General features: G+C 36.2%; 3 protein-coding genes across 3 annotated transcripts; 2 read left to right on the top strand and 1 right to left on the bottom strand.

The window, feature by feature from the left end:
- Positions 1–605: 605 nt before the first annotated feature.
- LOC134676882 (uncharacterized) lies at positions 606–1,690 on the top strand. Its single transcript, XM_063535267.1, has 2 exons — positions 606–673; positions 1,197–1,690. Exons 1-2 carry the CDS (start codon positions 629–631, stop codon positions 1,647–1,649), a joined length of 498 nt encoding a protein of 165 aa, XP_063391337.1. The 5' UTR covers positions 606–628; the 3' UTR covers positions 1,650–1,690.
- A 9,540-nt stretch (positions 1,691–11,230) lies between these two features.
- LOC134676809 (uncharacterized) lies at positions 11,231–13,235 on the top strand (the record flags this gene model as incomplete). Its single annotated transcript, XM_063535191.1, has 1 exon — positions 11,231–13,235. A coding segment is annotated over one exon (1,986 nt), but the record flags the coding sequence as incomplete, so codon positions are not given.
- Positions 13,236–15,018: 1,783 nt separating this feature from the next.
- On the bottom strand, positions 15,019–18,275 carry LOC134676808 (putative uncharacterized protein DDB_G0277255). Its single transcript, XM_063535190.1, has 3 exons — positions 18,206–18,275; positions 15,563–17,729; positions 15,019–15,035 (listed from the first exon to the last, which is right to left on the bottom strand). The coding sequence occupies exons 1-3, from the start codon at positions 18,248–18,250 to the stop codon at positions 15,019–15,021; spliced, it is 2,229 nt and encodes a 742-aa protein (XP_063391260.1). The 5' UTR covers positions 18,251–18,275.
- Positions 18,276–21,627: the final 3,352 nt, after the last annotated feature.

Genomic DNA, 21,627 nt, shown 5'->3' with positions numbered 1-21,627 from the left:
TTCTTCAAAAGTACTGGACCAATTAAGTTGAAATTTGGTACGAATATGTAAATTCGAGAGATATATATAACTCCGTATAAGATAAATAAAGTCTAAAAAAAAAACGTGCCTCGGAAAAAGAAAAAAAGTCATTCTCGAATAGATGTCGCCATTACCTTTGGCCTATTCTCGGCTAGATGACGTTCACGACACCGTTTGATATTTAACAATTTTAACAAATATTAGTGAAAGAATATGGGTCAGTATGGAACAATATAAATTAAAAATCATTTATCCGTAAACATATTCTGATTAATTTATACATTTTCAATTTTATTTTAAGTTTTAATCGTGTGTCGATAGATGGCAGTAAATGTACCGTGACTACAAAATATACTTTGGCAATAGCCCTCTATACTATCTATACTCATTGTCATGGATATTCCAGAAAAAATCAACCCATTTGGCCATATTTGGAAACTTGATAAGGAAAGAATCTATTGTGTACTATTTAATTTACCTATTATATAACTTATCAGTGATGTCCTATAACAGTTACTAAAGTTATTTAGTAACTATTTCGTATTTGCGATAACTACTGTTTATATATACTAACACGTTATATATATTTTGTATTCGTTAAGTCAAAATGAATTGGAAATATTTTTTGGCGGCGCTCGCTGTGGTAGCTTTGGTCAGTGTTTGTCTTATCATTATTTATCTTTTTGTTTTAATATCACTTATTGCATACTAACCGACATAAGATATGTAAGTTGAAGAGATAAAGAAATTATCTGGAAATTTTAATCACGTTAAACATAAACACTGACTAAATTTATTTCATTTTGAATGAAATTTTGATTGTCAGTGATTTTTCGTACTAAATTTTTCATAATGTAAATAAATGACAATCACAATATAAATTACTAAAAATTTAACATGTGTTATTTTAAGTGACATTGTATATTGTGAGATAAATAAATCATATCACATCATATCATATCATATCATATCATATCATATCATTAAGAAAAAAAAACTAAAATAAATAAGCTTGAACATTACGGCGCTATAATTTGTGTAGTTTGTGGTTAATAATAATTTGTAAAAATCGTAAAATTTTAAATTCCATTGAAACTTTATTTATAATAGAATATAAAGGCCACCCACACCCGTATTGCTTAAACCATTTTTTTAACAATTATCTTTATTTCTAGGTCCCATCAGGCGAGGCTATGATCCCAGCGTACTCAGTCTCAGCTCTCCGTCTAGCATTCGACGAGATCGCCACAGTCCTGCCCATAGCCAACCAACTCGCCTGTCTCCTGATCCCATTCCTCATCAACCTCATCAACAACTTAAACAATCTGTCGAACATTGTTCAAAACTTGACTCCAGCCATCCTCCCGTACTTCGGCTGCACTTTGCCTCTTCTATACGCAACTCTGACTGATTTAGCTTCAGTATTATTCCTGTATATAAGCGTATTGATATCGTTATTTAGATCTAATGTGTTAGCTGCGCCAGGGTTGCTGATTGGTCTGGTTTCTCAAGTTTTGAATCTGGTGATTGGGTTGTTGACTGGATTGACAGACAGCACAGGTCTCTTGGGTAGTTTGATCAAATTGATCACTAGCATTTTGGTGGAATTGGATAACCTCCTGAAGTGAACTATGGATAAATTATTAAAATAAATGCGTATTTAAATGTATTTTTCTTGTTTATTCCTCATAGTCAGAGTTGTTAGCGTCGTGTCCAAAATGATATTTACAAAAATCAAACAAAACTTTGCGCTTTACTATACTTCGTTTTTTTTAGCATTAGAAATAAGGTAAACAATCTTGATGTGTCTTTTTATTGAAAAACACGTTTAAAAAATAAGTCACGGCAAATATGTAACAATTATGAATCTAATACGATCATTTATATTCTTCTGCTTTCATAAGTAATAGTTTTTGATTTTTAAAAAGCGTTTTTCAATTAAAAGACATGTGAAGATCGCTTACCTTCTTGCAAGTTCTTTCTAATGCTAAAAAAACGAACTACTTATAGTAAATGAGATAAGCACAGATAGTTAAGTTTATTAATAAAGGAACTCCCTACCTATCATTATAGTATTTTTAATATAATAGAGGTAGAAGAGGACTGGAAAGGGAGAGGGGAGGCCTTTGCCCAGCAGTGGGACACACACATAGGCTAAAAAAACCGGGCAAGTGCGAGTCGGAATCGCGCACGAAGGGTTCCGTACCATAATGCAAAAAAAAAAGCAAAAAAAAGCAAAAAAGAAACGGTCACCCATCCAAGTACTGATGACCACTCCCGACGTTGCTTAACTTCGGTCAAAAATCACGTTTGTTGTATGGGAGCCCCATTTAAATCTTTATTTTATTCTGTTTTTAGTATTTGTTGTTATAGCGGCAACAGAAATACACCATCTATCACGGTTCGTGAGATACAGCCTAGTGACAGACGGACGGACGGACGGACGGACAGCGAAGTCTTAGTAATAGGGTCCCGTTTTACCCTTTGGGTACGGAACCCTAAAAAAGAGGTAGAATGGGTCTCTTTCTCATAAAGTTTTAAGGCATATCATAATGTATTGTAAGTATTGATTGTCCGCATTTTCGTTAGTAATAATTTGGTTTTTCTAGACACGCGTAACTTTTCAGGATTACGATACTCGTACCATAGATAAAACAAACCTAATCTAACCTATCTATGGGATGACCTGACGAAAATCTTGAAAAGTTAACGGTATCAGAATTATGACTAATGGTAACATTCCATTTCTAACAGCTGCACTACCGGTACTGAACGCGTCGCTGTCATTGTCAATTTCCATAGTAAAATGAACAGTAGTGCAGCTATCGTTGGAAATGGACTGTCACCTTAATGATAATCTGACAGTCATTACATTATGACTTTCAATAATTATGTCAAACGAAGGGATCCTACCATAACCGTTAAAAGTACGAAATACTCGGCGCTAGTCCAACTCGAACTTGGCCACTTTTTAGGGTTCCGTACCCAAAGGGTAAAACGGGACCCTATTACTAAGACTTCGCTGTCCGTCCGTCCGTCCGTCCGTCCGTCTGTCACCAGGCTGTATCTCACGAACCGTGATAGCTAGACAGTTGAAATTTTCACAGATGATGTATTTCTGTTGCCGCTATAACAACAAATACTAAAAACAGAATAAAATAAAGATTTAAATGGGGCTCCCATACAACAAACGTGATTTTTGACCAAAGTTAAGCAACGTCGGGAGGGGTCAGTACCTACTTGGATGGGTGACCGTTTTCTTTTTGCTTTTTTTTTTTTTGCATTATGGTACGGAACCCTTCGTGCGCGAGTCCGACTCGAACTTGGCCACTTTTATGTAACCCAAAATTGACCCAGTTTCAAACACTCGTATTTCAATTTATTTTAAGAAAACTCTCAGTAACTTCGTCTTTGAAATTGTTAGGGATTTCTTCGTTCCTCATTTAACTTCGTTACGTCTCTTTTAAGAGTAATTATTCTATCTTCACGCTAAAAATGGAAGTTATAGACTAAGAGCTAGGAGAAACGGTATATTATTTTAAGATCAATCATACTGTCTTATGATCCGGGCTTCGAGCAACACCGGCTTCCGACACGTCGGAAGGGAAGAGCCCAAGCGATATCTTACCGTACAGTAACTGTAAAAATATGGGAGTAGCCAACTTATTCAAAAATATGTCCCATATTGCTTAATTCACTGACATAAGAGCTAGTGGACATATTTTTGAGATGATTTGTGCACCCATATTTTTATAGTTGACTGTACAAAACGTTCTGCCATTTTTGTGAGGGGAAACGTGCACACAGTCGCACTTCACACTCATTACATACAAAATCCAATCTGTAATGACGACACAAATATTATATCTTGCACACCTAAGGTTACCCAGATGACAGAAATTTTCCTATCATTTCAGGAATTTTCGCCTTTTATCAGGAATGCGGACGGAACACGAAAATGTCAGGAATTTTTAGAATTTATAGCCTTTTTTATAAAGTACCTTTTTATTTACTTAAAGTAATATAAATAATAAATTTCATAAAAAGCGGCTATCGGCTCAACTGCTAACGGTTAGACACTCCCCGTCCCCCCGTCCCCTAGTCCCGAAGTCGTCGTCAAAAATGAATGACAGGAAAAATATTCGGAAATCAGGAATTTTGTCAGGAAATTATAAAGTTGTATCTGGTAACCCTATGCACACCTCGAGCTGTTTTGTGTACGGCGGACGAGTCACATTGGCAATGTACATGTGCACATAATGTTTCCGATTCAGGCCACAAGATGGCAGACCCTCCAACGCGCACGGTCCCTACACTCCCTATATCGCGTTATGTGAGCGTTATGCCGGGAAACCCGTAATTTTCGCTATAATTGACCCTTCATACGCCCACACTGGGATTATCGGCGTTTCCCGTAAGTGTGGTAATATACTTACTGAGTGTGGCCACAGAATAAGTAATAGTACCTACAGCCTGGCAAAAAAGAGTAGAAATTAAAAAGTGGCAACACTGTAATAGTGTCGTCCCTTTCAAATCAATTTATATAAGAGAACGGGACGACACTACAGTGTTGCCACTTTTTAATTTCTACTCTTTTTTGCCAAGCTGTACTACTGTACAGATAGGACACTTGCTACAAAACTGAAGTTTGACAGCGATTCAGAGTCGAATCATGATGACATTCGCCTATTTAGGGTTGTCAAAATGCAAGTAAATACCTAGCTGTGGTCGTGCACGCAAAGGGACGTTAAGTTGTGTCAACCCCAATATTTGCTCGGAGCGATGCTGAGCCGAACGGAGCCGAGTTTGCCAAAAGTCAGGAGTGTCTCTAGGGTTGCCAACTTTTTTTTGGTGGAATATAGTATTTTCCAGAATAAGGCATCAAAAATATAGTACATTTCAAAAAAATATAGTACTTTTAGATAAAATACTAAACAAGAGTGTAATATACGTTTAATCGGAAATATAGTATTTTAGCGTACTATATATTTTTCCAAAAGTATATAGTACAGAGAGCCAAAATATAGTACAATCCTATATAATATAGTACGGTTGGCAACCCTAAGTGTCTCCCCAATGGTGTGACCCCAGCATTATTGGAACTACGTTGCCTGAATGAACTCTTGTTACGTACTGAATGACGTTCATTCAACAAACACGACCAACTTACCATTGCGTCTAAATCCCACGCCTTTTATAATCGCAACTTTATCATAAACGTTTAAGGTTGTAAATTGAACTCTAGTTGTTTGATAGGTACTGGAGAGTTTTCGAGGTTTCTAGGGCTTATTTGGAGTAAGAAATACTTAGTGCTCTTTTAGAACAACACGCTGCCTACTGTGGTAATCTGATAATATTAAAGTAGAGCGGATAGTAAGAAGGTGGGAAGAATTACCCTAAAATGGGGTGAGTAGGGAGAAAACTGTCATTCAAATCTCGATAACATTTTATTTTTTATGTAAACTGAATAATAAATGTCCCGGACGTATCCACAACCAAAACAGCGACATCAGAATCAAGCCATCAGGCCCCTATTTCACCAACGTGACAGTTCCGACAATTGTCGACATCACTGTTACTGACGTCACAGGCCTCCATTAGGCTACGGTAACCGCTTACCATCAGACGGGCGGTGTTGTTGTTTGCCACCAACATGTTAATTAAAAAAACTCTTCTATATCGCTAGTTAATACTTAAGTACTTATTTTGCGAAGCTAATGACAATTGTCACAAGAAATACGACAATTGTCACGAAATTCCGACACAGAACTCATTTGCTGTCAAGAATTCCCGAAAGTTCTTTGAAATCTTGTGACAATTGTCAACATTATCATCATAAACATCGCAAGAGAAATACCTGTTTTATGCCGATATAATAAAGTTTTTTTAAATAATACAATGATGGTGACAAACAGGAATACGGCCCGCCCGATGGTAAGCGATAATCGTAGCCCATGGATGCCTGTGACGTCAGCAACAATGAGACTTGTCGAATTGTTACACCTGTGACGTTGGTGAAATAGGGGCCAGATGTCACCTTTACGGCCTGGCTATGACGTTGCGCGACTGGGGACGAAAGTACAAAATAAGTAATATGTAGTATTATCATACAGACCGGCCACGCACCGCCCCGCCCCGACTCGCATTACCTCGCCCCGCGACTGGCCGCGACATGAATCTGGCGGACTTCTGGCGTCCTCTCAGTGAGGCCCCCCCCACATCTAGCGTCTTTCGAGCGTCGGCGTCTGTCGGCGTCTGGTCAGCGCTATGGAAAATGACGTCGCTGCGCAGTTGCGTCGACGCTGCGTCGACCTTGCGTCGAGCAGCAGCCATAGAATTGTAGACGCCGACGCTCGAAAGACGCCAGATGTGGGGGGGGGGGGCCTAACCCTTACATATAATATAACCCTAAGCCTTACACCCATACATACGCAATGCCGCGTGTACAGACGTGCCGCGCACACATATAAACGCAAATGATTTTTGATGTATGGCGTGTCCGCCCTCTGACGAAAGGTTGGTATAGTGTTGGGTCGTCCCATTCGTTTTTCGTCAAGTTCTTAAATTAGTCCCATTCTGCTTTCGTCACCCATTCTACATTCGTCACAATCGTCAGTGTCTTTCAATGTAGAATGCGTGACGAAAGCAAAATAAAACTAATTTAAGAACATGACGAAAAACGAATGGGACGACCCAAGACTATACCGAAAGGTTGTCGTCAGAAGTCAGTCGCTCAATATCGTGGCAGGCCGATAAGCGCCTCAATACGGTGTCTAGATGAGGTAGTCTATGGTCTGTGGACTAGGTATTGATTTTCCTACCCCAGGTAAGGTCATTGCCACCGTTTTATGAATGGGCACGAGCGTGGGTAGTTAGGTAGTTAAGTGGGTAGGTAGTTAATTCTATTTTACTAATATTATGAATGTGAAATTTACATAGTACTTACCTATATTTGGACATTCATTACAAAATCATATCAGCTTTGAAATTATTTCGGCATAATAATAAATGTAAAAAGTTTATAATTTTATATTTTATTAAAACAACATTAGAATTAAATTCATTTATTTACATACAACATATATATATACAGTGGTTCTACTAAACGAAATTAATAACTACCTTAAATCTAAAATAGGCCCCTGAGGCATTGTACCAAGGATGCTGGCGGCATTTCCTCGCTGTATCACAATGCTGATACGTTGTGCGAAGTAGCCGCCAGCTCTTCGGTCACCAGTTACGTCAACCAGAATTAAATATGTAACTTAAAATCAAATAAGTTTGTTGTATAGTAGTATACATGCAACAATACAGTCAACTATGTGTCCTGAGTCAGTCAGGAAAGGGTAGTTCTACAGTCAGACCAAGAAAAGTCAAACTTTTATGAACTTGCACTGCGTGTGCTATCAAAACCGTTGCAGACTTTTCTTGGTCTGGCTCCATTTAACTGTTTTATACAATACAATACAATACAATACAAATACTCTTTATTGCACACCTCATTACAGAAAACAATACAAATAATACAGGAAGAAGAGGTTAAACAACAGGCGTTTTATGTGTGTGGTCAAAACGTGGCGGTGGTCAAAAATAAAAAAAATTGTCTCTAAAAAATGCCAAAGGATGACTAAAAATAGTAAAAATCCGGCGAGCAGGCGTATTATGGATGGCTTTATCCGCGTGATAAAATAACTGTCACTTTTTAACACCGAGAGATAGAAAGTACAATACCGAGAGATAGAAAGTGACGGATACCGTTTTATCACGCTGTCACGAAGATAGGAACGACCATCATATCCGTACGGATAATACGGATATCATACACAGAGATGAGGTTAAATTGCATCATTGGTTAATGAAAACCGGCCAAATGCGAGTCGGACTCGTCCACTGAGGGTTCCGTAAAAATTTAACTTTATTTAATTTTATTTTACAAATTTATAGTTGTAGTATAAGACAATTACTTGCCAAATTTCATAGTACTGGGTCAACGAGAAGAGCCCTATAAATTTTAATTCCCTTGAGAATGTCGAAATACACTTTTTTTGCGGCATAAACCGCCGTATCTTTTTTAGGGTTCCGTACCCAAAGGGTAAAACGGAACCCTATTACTAAGACTCTGCTGTCCGTCCGTCCGTCCGTCCGTCCGTCTGTCACCAGGCTGTATCTCACGAACCGTGATAGCTAGACAGTTGAAATTTTCACAGATGATGTATTTCTGTTGCCGCTATAACAACAAACACTAAAAACAGAATAAAATAAAGATTTAAGTAGGGCTCCCATACAACAAAAGTGATTTTTGACCAAAGTTAAGCAACGTCGGGAGTGGTCAGTACTTGGATGGGTGACCGTTTTTATTTTTGCATTATTGTACGGAACCCTTCGTGCGCGAGTCCGACTCGCACTTGCCCGGTTTTTTTAAGTTAACTTAGAAGTTTGATTTTTCATAGTTTCAAGGGACCATATTGAGTATTTTCAACTTGATATCTCCACGGGTTCCCGAAATAAAGGGTCTTGATTGACGGACGGACGGACAACAAATTGATCCTAATAATGGTTCCGTTTTACTTTTGAGGTACGAAACCCTAAAAACCTAAAAAGTAAAATAAATTGTAACCCAGAAGAAACTTGTCTTAAAAACTTTTTACATTTCTCCACAACATGTCGAAACATCTCGTGGCGTATCTAGATGATGTACGATACTATATCAAAATTATGTAGAAACATCACTTGCATATAAAATAAAAGATATACAGATATCACGTACTATATTAACTGATTTCAAGATGGACTGAGGTTTCTTCCAGTGAATAATGAGAAAAAATGTTAACGTCATATTTGTTTGTTGTTGGTTTCGCTTTGGTAAGTTTGTTTTATGTTTTTATTTAAAATCATAGACTGGGAATCCTCTAGACCGAGTTTAGAGCAATTATTTCATGCAACCGATGATGCCAAAAATGCGGGGGTGCGCGGGACGAGGTGAGCGAAGTTGCGTGCCGTGATTGGTCCGTTCAAAGATACGGACGTCACACAAAGACACTTTCGACTCGAACATGGCGTAAAATTACCGTATGCGTGGCAGAGGGGGTAGCGTGACTATGCTCAGTCTGGTGGATGTCTTGTCTGTGTTTAAAATACATAATATTTATATATTAACTCTGACAGATTTAAATATTATCGAGTTCAAAAAGTAAAATAGTGTATTTTTTGGGTGAACACCTGTAATTCATCCCTTGGTTAACCTTTCGTACGTGTACGGTAGTCAAAATCTGTGGGTTAAACCTCGGTCGTGACTTGTAAAGAAGCAAAAATCGTTCTCAACATATGAAAAAAAAACCGCCAAGTGCGAATCGGACTCGCGCACGAAGGGTTCCGTATCATTTACGCAAAAAACGGCAAAAAAATTACGTTTATTGTATGGGAGCCCCACTTAAATATATATTATATAAATTATATTCTGTTTTTGGTAACTATTTGTTGTTATTGCGGCAACAGAAATATATCATTTGTGAAAATCTCAACTGTCTAGCTATCACGGTCCATGATACCTGTGGCCTATTTTATAAAGCTACAACTTACAATTTACAAGCGGAAGTCTCGCTCTATCACATAGGGTTAGAAAGAGACTTCCGCTTGTAAATTGTAACTTGTAGCTTTATAAAATAGGCCACTGGTGACAGACAGACAAACGGGCAGAAGGACAGCGGAGTCTTAGTAATAGAGTCCCGTTTTTACCCTTTGGGTACGGAACCCTAAAAAGTGCCGGAAGATATGACCGCTTTTATCTTTTATTACTCTGAAAATATATGTTTTTTTTTTAAGTTTTATTCGTAAATTTTTCTCATCGTTTAATTTAACTCGGATGAAAACATGCCCGTTATCGCTCGGTTGGCAATTTACTAATAGGAGAGATATATATAACTCCGTATAAGATAAATAAAGTCTAAGAAAAAAACGTGCCTCGGAAATCAAGAAAAAGTCGTTCGCGAATAGATGGCGCACACACCTTTGGCCTATTCTCGGCTAGATGGCGTTGACGACAATGTTTGATATTTAACAATTTTAACACATATCAGTGAAAGAACATGGGTCAGTATGGAACAATAAAAATTAAAAATCATTTATCCGTAAACATATTTTGATTAATTTATACATTTTCAATTTTATTTTAAGTTTTAATCGTGTGTCGATAGATGGCAGTAAATGTACCGTGACTACAAAATTTACTTTGGCATTAGCCCTCTATACTATCCATTCTCTTTGCTAATAGGTAGGTACTAGTGACGTAATGCTGTCTGCTCATGTAAGGAATTTACTTAAACACGCGTATTTACCAAATACCTAATATTAAACATTCAATAAATGGTTTGTCAAATTATTAGAGTTGTAAACAATCCTTTCTGCGAACTAGCATAAATAGATTTTAGATTTAGATTTCTTTATTTCAAGATGAAAATTACACTATAAATTTGCTACATTCGTCAAAATTATGTTTATCTTCTCATCATGATCGTCAAAAATTACATTATATATTTAAAATAAAAAATAATAAGATTAATAAAATTGTGTCTCCCAATAAGGATCGTCATGTTCATTCATCCGGATTTTCATTTGTAATAGGTTTAAAGTGTCAATGGCATGATTTAGGACTAGAAACTAATCGAAATTTAAAAATCTCATTAATTTTTTATAGATATTTCGTTATATCGCTCTCTCTCTCTCTCTCTCTCTCTCTCTCTCTCTCTCTCTCTCTCTCTCGAAATATCGTATAGTCAGACCGTAAAAAGTCTGCAGCGATTTTGATAGCCCACGCAGTGCAAGTGTAATTTTAAACGTCGAACTTCTATGAAATTATGACGTATACATAACACTTACACTGCGTGGGCTATGAAATCCGCTGTTGACTTTGTTTGGTGCGATTATATCGTATCTACTTATACGTATATCACATAAAAAACAGATAAAAATATAAAAAAACACAGAGATTAATTTTCTTTGAGATAAAGATTCTGATTTTAAAAACAGCAAAAAATAATGTGTTTTTATCGTTGTTAAGATCATATACTGTCATTTAGATTAATAATAAAATTACGTTTTCATTTTTCAGGTGGCTGCTAACCCGATTCTACAGAGGATTCCGATAAATATACCAAGCCAATCGTTCCCATCGCAAACCTGTCCGACATGTCCCAACCAAACATGTCCGACATGTCCAACACAAACATGTCCAACCCAAACATGTCCGTCACAAACATGTCCAACGTCCCGACCCCCGTGTCAGACCTGTCAGAACCCCTACCGAAACGTCTACAGTCAACCAACCAATAAATGCCCTTGTAACAAACAAGTTACAGCTCAAAATCCTGTGGCAAATATAATTAATCAAGATGCTTTAACTCAACTCATTATGAGAAGACTTCTAAGTACACCTCAACCTCAAACACAAGCAAATCCTGCTCCGGCATGTAACTATTGTGAAGCACAAAAACCTCCACCGAATATTATTAATAACTATATTATAATACCTCCTGAATATTTTAAAGCAAATGAAACTAAGGTGGATAAAGAAGAGTCAGATACAAGAACGAGAAAAAGTGAAAGAAGGAGAAAACAAAGTAGACGAAGGAATCCAGAAAATCTCACGTGTCCTTGTGAAGAGGAAGAAAATAAAAGTAAAATCATTCGAGAAAAACAAGAAACATCTTGTCTGTGTGACAAAGATTCTTCTATGGTTGGTGGGGCTGAAGAAAAAAACGGTAAAATAGAAGATGCTCCTTCATTGAAGACTAGAACAGTTAGTGATAAAGTACTACCGGAAAATGCTCCTAGTTCAAAAAATACGAAAACATCACAAAATAAAGTAGTAAATAATTACCACGAAGTCCCCGAAGATACAGAACTCACTGACAATAATCACGTGGACACTAAAAAGATAAGAAAAGGGAACCGAGAGAGAAAAATGAGTTTAGAAGATGCAATAATTAAAGACTTTTGTAAAAAACATCCTACTGTACCAGAAGAAATTGCTAGAAGTTTACTGAAGAAATTGAAACATCAGATAGATAAAAAGGAAAACCCATATTACAGTCCATATCCAATAGCACCTTATGTTTATGATCATTACGACCCTGAACTGTTTTACCCAAGAAGTTACAATTACCCGAGGTCTTACAGCGATGTAGTTGAAACTGATAGAAGATCTAGAAAACGAAAGCAACATCGCTCAGGGAGACGAAATAAGAAACAAAGGGAAGAAGTAAAAGAAAATACAGATAAATGTGATAAAGAATCTGAAAATCTAGTGGAGAAAAATCCAACAGTAATCAATATAGAAACGGAAACAATCACTACAGAGAAAATTACAGCTAGTACAGAAAAGGTAAAGGAAAATTTAATTGTTAATAGCTCCGAAACCCAAATGGAAACCCCTGATGATTTACTCGATCAATTGGATCAAATGAAAGCTAAATTTGCTAAGCTTAATGAAATAGAAACTACGACTGTTAGTTATAATAAACGTATCGAACAATACCCAGAATTAGGGAAAGAGGATAAAGTACCTACTGTTTATAATAATGGAGTAGATGACTACTACCCCGACTTCAGAGGCGATAATATACCATTATATTCGAGTGATGAAGAATGTGAAAGCAAAGAAGACATTTATGACAAAAATGAAGGATTTGATTCAAAAAGGTACGTAAACAATAAAAAATCTATAAATAACTTCCGTAAAGACGAAACAAGTACCGAATACCCTGTTTCAGTCTCAACAGAATCTTACGATAGTTACGAAGAGACAAAAGACGGAAGCGATGAAATACGATTCATAATTCCTCCTCATTTAGAACTGCCTGATTTTGAAACTAAACAAATTAACAAATTTGAAAATAATGACTTTGTTGCAGATGATATAAACACATACTCTGATCCTACAATTAAACAAGAAATTGAATTGAAGCCTGCAAAAGTGTTTTCTAAAGATAAATCGGGTAGGACTAATATAGAGACAGTGTATGGACATTCTAGAGTGATTAAATATGGACATGATGCAGAATCAGCTGCATCGGAACCCGTTATTACATATTATTTGCCCGAAGACGCGATGACAGAGGATCGTATTCAATTACCAGATGGAGAAGGCATTGTTGTTGTTGCGAAATCCATACGAGATCTTGAAGATTGGGAAATATAGTTTCATCAAAATAATTAATTTTGAATCGGATTTGAGCACGATCATAAGTAATATCTAACTGATTAATAAAATTATTGAAATCTATAAATGTTTGAGTATAATTTGGGCAAATAAAGTCAACCATTTTTAAACTGCATGTCTCACAAGAGCCTACCTTAAAAAATCCCAAATTTTATTTTGTTCTTACTTACAGTCCGTTTTTTTAGCATTAGAAAGAACTTCGCAGAAGTAAGCTTGTGGTTCCTAATCCGGCACTTTTAGCGGTAATAATTTGAAGTAAATTATATGTATTGACCATGCTACATTAGATAATTCAATAATTATTAACAATTAGAGAGCCTGATAAAAACTGCACGCTTGCTTCTGTGGAGTTCTTTCTAATGCTAAAAAAAAACTTTAGATACATGCATTAAGACATACAATGTGAGCGGGTGTACAACACTGAAAGGGAGTGGAGCTTAAAAATGGTTAATTTATCTCTAATTCCTTACAGAAATACAATAGATAGTTTTTTTTAATAAACAATTATTACATTATTATTTTGATTCATTTGTAAAGTTTTTGTTAAAGTTGGGGCCTCTCTAAATGACAATGGAGTAGCACTCGCAGGGAATCCTCATACTGATACTTACTCTTAAAATAAACTACGTTTATCTTGCCTTACGATGCTGAAAATGCCACCTACATTTACCCCCTTATTTATAAACTTTACGGGCTTTATTTAGTTAAATTATATTTACACCACACCAGCTCGGAAAGGCTTTGCACTTCAAAAACTGATAGCAAAGTTGCATTTTATTCACATGTGAGGCAAAGTAATCAAATGCAAATTTTGAGTTGTTTTCTTATGTTTGCTGGTAGAATTGATTTTTAAATTATGATTTTGATGATAAATATTTAATAACATTCATTTGGATTTGATTTGGTTTGATTTTGTTTGATATTTTAATTTTTTCTCGGGTCGGTATGGTGAAAATTTTTGTGTTTCACTGGGGGCCAAATTTTTTTAACCCTCGTTCTTTGAAACGAGGGAGCACGAGCGGTTAAACAACAATTTTGCCCCCTTGTAAAACAAATAACTATTTATACCTTTCTTATAAACACATAAGACAAAATGACAGATAAAAACAAACGATCATTAACTAGCTGATTGAGGTTTGTAGCGCCTTCATGAATAAGGGGGTTAGATTCTACCAAATTCTTATTATACGCAGTTTTATTTTTCTTCCGCACTCACTTGTACTTGTGTAATACATAAGAAATAAAACTACAATAAATATTATATAGGTACACATATTTCTGATACAAAAATTAACATCTTATAACTATTTAACATTTCCATACTTAAAGCAAAGATACAGAGTACATATATAAAAAAGTGTGGCCCAGAAATACGTTGACAAAATTTTTTTACAGTTGCATATTGTTCATAATTTTCACAAACGTTTGCATTTCTATATTAAAAAAGAGGATATTTTAGAAATATGTCAGGTTAGTGAATAAAGTGATTTTAGTTTTAATTTTAATGGTATTTTGTAAAAATCGTAAACGCCAAAAAAGTTTCTTCAACGTATTTTTGGTACCCTTGGAGGTAATTACAACGACGGACTTTAATCCACGCAATATCGCCAACGTCATCCATTGACTATTCAGGTGACAGTCCATTTCCAACGACAGCTGCATTACTGTTCATTTTACTATGGAATTTGACAATGACAGCGACGCGTTTGATACCGGTAGTGCAACTGCGGTTAGAAATGGAATGTTACCATTAGCTGCACATATTTATTGCATTATTTATTTTAACCACTGACGACGCCTGTGGTAAGTTAAATGGTGTAATTAAAGATCCACGCAAACACGAAGAATCTGATGCTAAAGCAGGCACAGACATGAATGAAGATTCAGGATAAAAAGTGTCAGTCAATGATAAAGCAAATGGAACACAAGTGTCACAAGCTCCGGGTTCAACGCAAAATAGGTTTGGATTAAATGTAGATATAGGAACTATAGAACTATACATTGGTGGTACATATTCGTTACAAGCCACTGGTATATCAAAGATTGGTAGAATAGGAGTTGATTCTTTAATAAGGTTACAATTGTAAGGATTAACTGGAGGGAGGTTTGCTGGAGGAGGTGGGGCTGGTAATCTATTTGTAAGCAAGTTTGACATTATGTTGTTGGTTAAGGAATTTACGATTTTATTTATAGGCGAAAACGCAACTGATGGTCCTGATATGCAACCAGCTTGATTTAGATTAGATTGTATTAAAGGATATGATGGAGTAACCATTGGTTGAAGAGATGTGCACATGGAAGGTAAATTAGAAATAGGAGAATTACTAGTGTCAGCTAATGATAAGGAAACGGAAGGTGAATTAGAAATAAGAGAATTACAATTGTCAGCAAATGAGGGTATAACACTTATTGTCGAAGACGGTATGTTGTTAATAAATTGAACTTGAGGTAGTGATTGTATTGGGATAAACGTAGGTGTAATTATAGGATTAAGGGACTGAATATTGTTGTTACATAATGAATCTTGATTAAATACAAGAGGTTGAACAAATGATTGAGGACATTGTGAGTTTGTTATTGCAATATTCGGTACAGATGGCGCTAAATTCGTTATCATAGGAGAAATAGTGTTAACTGAATTTACTGATGGAGCTAGCATAACATTTGTTGAACTTGGTACTGAAGAAGAAAATGCAATTGGGTTGGATGGTGTAATAGAGATAGGCACTGACACATCCTGGATTGTCAGTTTATTTGATTTACTTGGACCAGAGCATGAACAAGTAGGAAGTTGTGAGGGGCATGAAAGAGTATTTAGGGAGATAAAATTATTACCTATTGGTTGACCGTCAAGTAATGTTTCACCAAATGGCAGAATGTTTATGGAAGCAGCAGGAGCCTGTGCTCGTTTCGATTTTTCAATATTTATCTTTTGTAATGCTTGAGCTAAGTTATCATTTGGTGTAAACATTTGAACGCAATTACAGTTATTATTCTGGATCCATTCATTGTCGCAATTGCAAATTTGGCTGTTATCAACATTTATATTAGCTCCATTATTATTCTTTTGATACAAATTATTTTGTGCTATGTTAAGCAACTGAGGACACCCTTGATTATTTTGATTTATTACTTGACCAAGACCGATATTGTTATTTTGGTTCTGAGAACAATCGTCGCAATTACTTGATGAAGATAGTGCCTGTTTATTAAGCAGAGATTCTTTATTGTATATCGGAATTGATGTTAACTGAGGACAGCCTTGGTTATTATTGTTATTACCATTCATATTGTCTTTGATCATTCTTGCGATATCCAAATTGCTTACAGGCTTACATATGTCATTTACCACGTTATTATTTTGAAAATAAGGCATGATATTATTCTGAGCGGAAACTGTTCCTATTTGAGGACATCCTTTGTTGTCGTCATTGCATTGTGCAATAGATTTAACAGCAACATTTTCAGATAGCATTTGAGGTATTACATCATTTCGAATTCTTAATACATTTTGATATTCTGCCACAATATTTGGATTTATTAAATTTTCACAATTACCATCATTATTTACAATAGACTGAGACGTCAAGATTTTATTTTGTAAAGCTTTAGCTCTCATTAAATTATTATTCAGCCGAATCATGTCAGAAGGAGAGATGTTTGACTCCACGTTTGGTTGACTTTGTATTTCATTTGAGAAACACTGAACACCTTGTCTAGAATTTACATAGTTTTTTAAATTATTTAAATAAGGATCTATATTATTAGAAGCATCAATTGCTACAGTATTAGGAGTTGGACTGAGGCTTGTAAATAATGATGAACTTCTAGCAGGATTAGATAATGAACAATCACATTCTACGCTGTTTGATAAATTACTTGAATCTTCTAAATCACACCTGGCACATGGCATATTTATACAAGGAAAGGTCGGTTTAAGCTGAGATGATGACGGAAAACTGGAAAAGGGAGTTGAAGGAAAATTATTTGATGAACATTGCTCTTCAGATGATACACATATAGTGTCACGCATGTCTCTTTTCAAACCATCTGAAACTGAATCTAAATTAATTTTAGGGATTATTGTTGAAACCGAATTAGTAGTAGAGGGAGATGTTAGTGATGTTGCGTCTAAAGTTACATCATTAAGTGAACTTGTAGGTTCCGAAACTGGATTTTGTAAAATAACATTTGGTTGAATATTTATTGATGCTGGTATATTGATGGTCCATGCATCTGCTATAACAGTTTGATCTTTTTCGTTAACATCAATTGGTAGGAAATTATTTTCACTTCCAAGGGGTAAACCGATAAAAAGCTGGAAGTGTTGGGGTGATGAGGTGCTGACTGAAGTTGGGATGATGTTTTCATTATTGACTAAGATTATATGTGGTGTTGTGTCGCCATTCGATGGTGATTCCGATGATGTCAACGATGGTATGGCTGATATACTTGCAAATGGTAATCCGCCGATGGGACCGAATAGAAGTATCTGAAAATAAGATAAGCCATTATTTATTTAATTACACCAACGGGTCTACCGCGATACGATTTCATTGTTCTACCTTAACATTCCGACAATACAAAGAAATCATATCTCATGGGGTGAAAACAGTAAAATCATATCGCGGTAGACCCGTTGGTGTAATTAAATAATATGAACTAAACGCGAGAGTTTAAAGTGTTTTAAGCTATTATTATAGTAACAAAAGCATATTTTAATCTTAAAATGGTCTTGTTTTAAATGGTAATAAACAAATACGAGTATCGCCAAATCGAAACACCTAGATTACCTAATGATTTTATTCGAGTCGAGTCACAATAATTTTTTGTATAATAGGCATAATATATGGCAAGAATTTTCCGTGTCAAATAATTTGACAGATTTAAGGTGTCACTTTAAACAAGGTTTTAAAATTAGGTACCCTGTACCCAAAATTAGGTGCCTGAGTTTATCGATATTCTTACCTGACATACGAAAAAGGTGGTTAATGTGTTTAGGGGCACCCCCATCCTGCACTGCACTGACACAAATGTCCGTATCAGCAAAATCCGCTCATATTTGTAACTTTTTTTATCGTTACTTGATTAAAACATGGTTATTTATATCATTGCAAAAGATATAATCAAAATGTAACAGTTACCTAACTTGTAATAGAAAGGTACACCTTGTATACTTTGTGTTATGTCATAAAATGTACTAACTATTCACCTATTTTCAAATGTAACGTTTTGAAAAGGTCACGAAAACTATGAAAATATTTCAATAATAAGAAAAGTATTAAACCCTAAACTCCACTAAGCACCATCCCAATAAGCCGACGTCAACCGGTTAAACCTGGAGTTACCTTGGTTGCCAGTACAATTTGACACTATGTTAAAGGTTTAACCGGTTTACCCCGGGTTAGTGGTATAGTGCAAGTGGCGCTAGGAGTATTTAACACAAAATTTAGATCCCACCAAAAACATTCTGTAAAAAACTAGCCAAGTCTCGATGGAGCTGCTTGTTTATCTCTAAAAAGTAATGAAATCTAGACAAAGTCGTGCCAAGTCTAAGGTTCCTTACTGCGATTTCTTTATTATTATAGTTAATGTTGTGTGACTTGGCCGTTGAAGGGTACACAAGGGTACAAAACCAGGTGCTCCATGACACCATTGCACCAATCTGCCATTGCACCAAAAAGAAGTGTTTGTTTCAGGCTCGCCCATACATAAGTATTATTGAAATACGCAGCTTTATCAAGCCTACAATTGACTGGTTATTGAATCAACGTTTTCCAAGTGGCAATTTTCCATCGTCAATGGGTAGCGGTTCTGGCGACAGATTGGTGCAATGGTGTCATGGAGCACCTGGTTTTGTACCCTTGTGTACACTTCAACGGCCAAGTCACACAACATTAACTATAATAATAAAGAAATCGCAGTAAGGAACCTTAGACTTGGCACGACTTTGTCTAGATTTCATTACTTTTTAGAGATAAACAAGCAGCTCCATGGAGACTTGGCTAGTTTTTTACAGAATGTTTTTGGTGGGATTTCACTTCTTTTTGTAGAAACCCCCTGGCACTGATTAAAATAACCGACTTGGCTTCACATTACATCTCAAAACTTTTTTGTAGTAAAAGCGTTGCGAGACTTGCACCTTTTTACATGTAATGTTTTTGATGGGATCTCATCTCTTTTTGTAGGCAGTCCTTCTTTTCGGGTACTCATACCCATACTATGTATACACATATCATAACTAAACATATCTTCATTCATACTCACATCATACATCGTAGTGTACCTTTACTTTACCTACTATTTGTAGGAACTGCAACAGTAACTTTGTAATATCATATATTTATATGGGATTACAAACTTACTTATGCAGTTCTTAGATCTTTAAAACGTGACTGATATTGCAATATTTTAGGTTTTCCCTTTATGTGGCCATTAAACCTTAACTTTGTACCAAATTTCAGCTCTCTGAGTTTATGGGAAGTACTACTTCTATTCTGATGATCATGAGTGAGTTTCATAAATGCGAAACTTTGCTTTCGCTTAACTTCGGAACTAAATGACCTACAGACTTGAAATTTTGGATTTTAAGTATGTGATTATAGCTTACTGGATGACCAAAATTTCTGCGTTCTGGTCTTATCCAGAGGTTCTCAAATAGGGGCCTGAAAATGCGGCGAAATGGTTCCAGTAAAGGATGGTACGGCAGTGTTTGCTTCGCGCTCGACTTGGCGGGGGCACTGCCGTGCCCCCCGATCCAGCAAGTATTTTCTCTGAGAAGATGTACTTTTCCCGCAAAGTTATCGCTCATCGTCGGCGGTGGGACAAGTGCCTTTGTTAGAGAGTGACTCTTTTGTACCTAGTACTATTATTTATTCTGTGGTAGAAGCAAAACGCTGCGTGAATGTTTTTTGAATGACGTTATCGTGACCTACTTAAAAGTTACCTACGTTAAATCGTTTTGAAATTACCGACCTTTGTTAATTGCTAAACTTCATAATTGGTATACACGGTGTAACATGAGGAATTCGAATAATTTTAACCACGCATTTCCGAGGTCAAAAGAAGGAAAATATTTAATATGAGTTTAGGTATATTTCGCCAAAAAAATATTTTTTTTTGTATTATTTTTTCATGATGAAATATCATTTGATGTTTACCAGTCGCTTTTCGGTGAAGGAAAACATCGTGAGGAAACCTGCATACATCTGCGAAGAAATTCAAAGGTGTATGTGAAGTCCCCAATCCGCATTGGGCTAGCGTGGGGACTATAGCCCAAGCCCTCTCGCGCTCGAGAGGAGGCCTGTGCCCAGCAGTGGGACGTATATAGGCTGAGATGATGATGATGATTATTATTTTGACGTGAATTATAATAAGCTGTTAAAAAATAAAAATGTGACAGTTTTTACAGAATTTTTATCACTGCTCTTGTTTGAGGCCACTGTGTGCGAAAAACAGGACGCAAAACTGACAAAATATACCTGAAATAGTAAGATAAAGCAATAACGGTTCTTTTAATACCACATTCACCATAGTAATACATGCTCACCTCCTCAAATAATGCATTAGCATCTATGGCATGGCGGCGCGGCGGCGCGAATTACTTTGATAGAACACGTATACTTAACGTATGACGGCTGCTTGACAATCCAGAGTTCCTAATGCTAGTAAGTATATAGTAATCTTAGTTAGGTACTGTCTGATGTAATGGGTAAAACATAATTTAGAAAAGGTCACTTCTGTGGACAATAGGTACTATAAAAGGTAACGACTGTGGTTCATATATATCCTGTTTTTCTCATTTGAGTCTCAAGTATTGAATGAAATATTCTGCCTGTAAAGGTGCTGCGCAAAAAATTGCTTTTAGATTCCCTTAAATGCGATGGCTACAGGAAAGACACGAACGAGTTTGCTATAAAACGTGTATTACCCGTATAAAATATCTATTCTCGTAATTTTGGTGTGTTATTTACAAAAAAATTGTACCTATAATCGTTACATTCATTACTCCAAAATGAATTGATCATTTATTTAAATAAGTGTGACGCTGTAATTAATTATTTTAAAATTACCCATCAAATGCTGTATTCAAGTTCATCTAGACACAGTGAATCATTATGACCCCAAATAATCTTTACAGATAAAATTTAGATATTACTCAAATATGTGCGACTTCGGTATTCAAACACAAAGCAATAGTACAAGAGTAACTAAATGCGAAGGTCGAAGGCTGCGCTCTCGAAGGCAAGAAGCGTCCAGGATGTCAGTGCTTTAACACAGAACAATATTACAAGTGTCTAAATGCGAAGGCCGAAGGCCGAGCTCCGCGTAGGGCCGAAGGCCCGAAGCGTCCAGTCTGTCAGTTCTGTGTTTAACCACTGACATCCTGG

The sequence above is a fragment of the Cydia fagiglandana genome, chromosome 25 (assembly GCF_963556715.1).
Source record: "Cydia fagiglandana chromosome 25, ilCydFagi1.1, whole genome shotgun sequence".
In the NCBI taxonomy this organism is placed as follows: Eukaryota; Metazoa; Arthropoda; class Insecta; order Lepidoptera; family Tortricidae; genus Cydia; species Cydia fagiglandana.
Note: the sequence above shows the minus strand (reverse complement) of the source record. Positions and strands in the feature narration are given on the sequence as shown.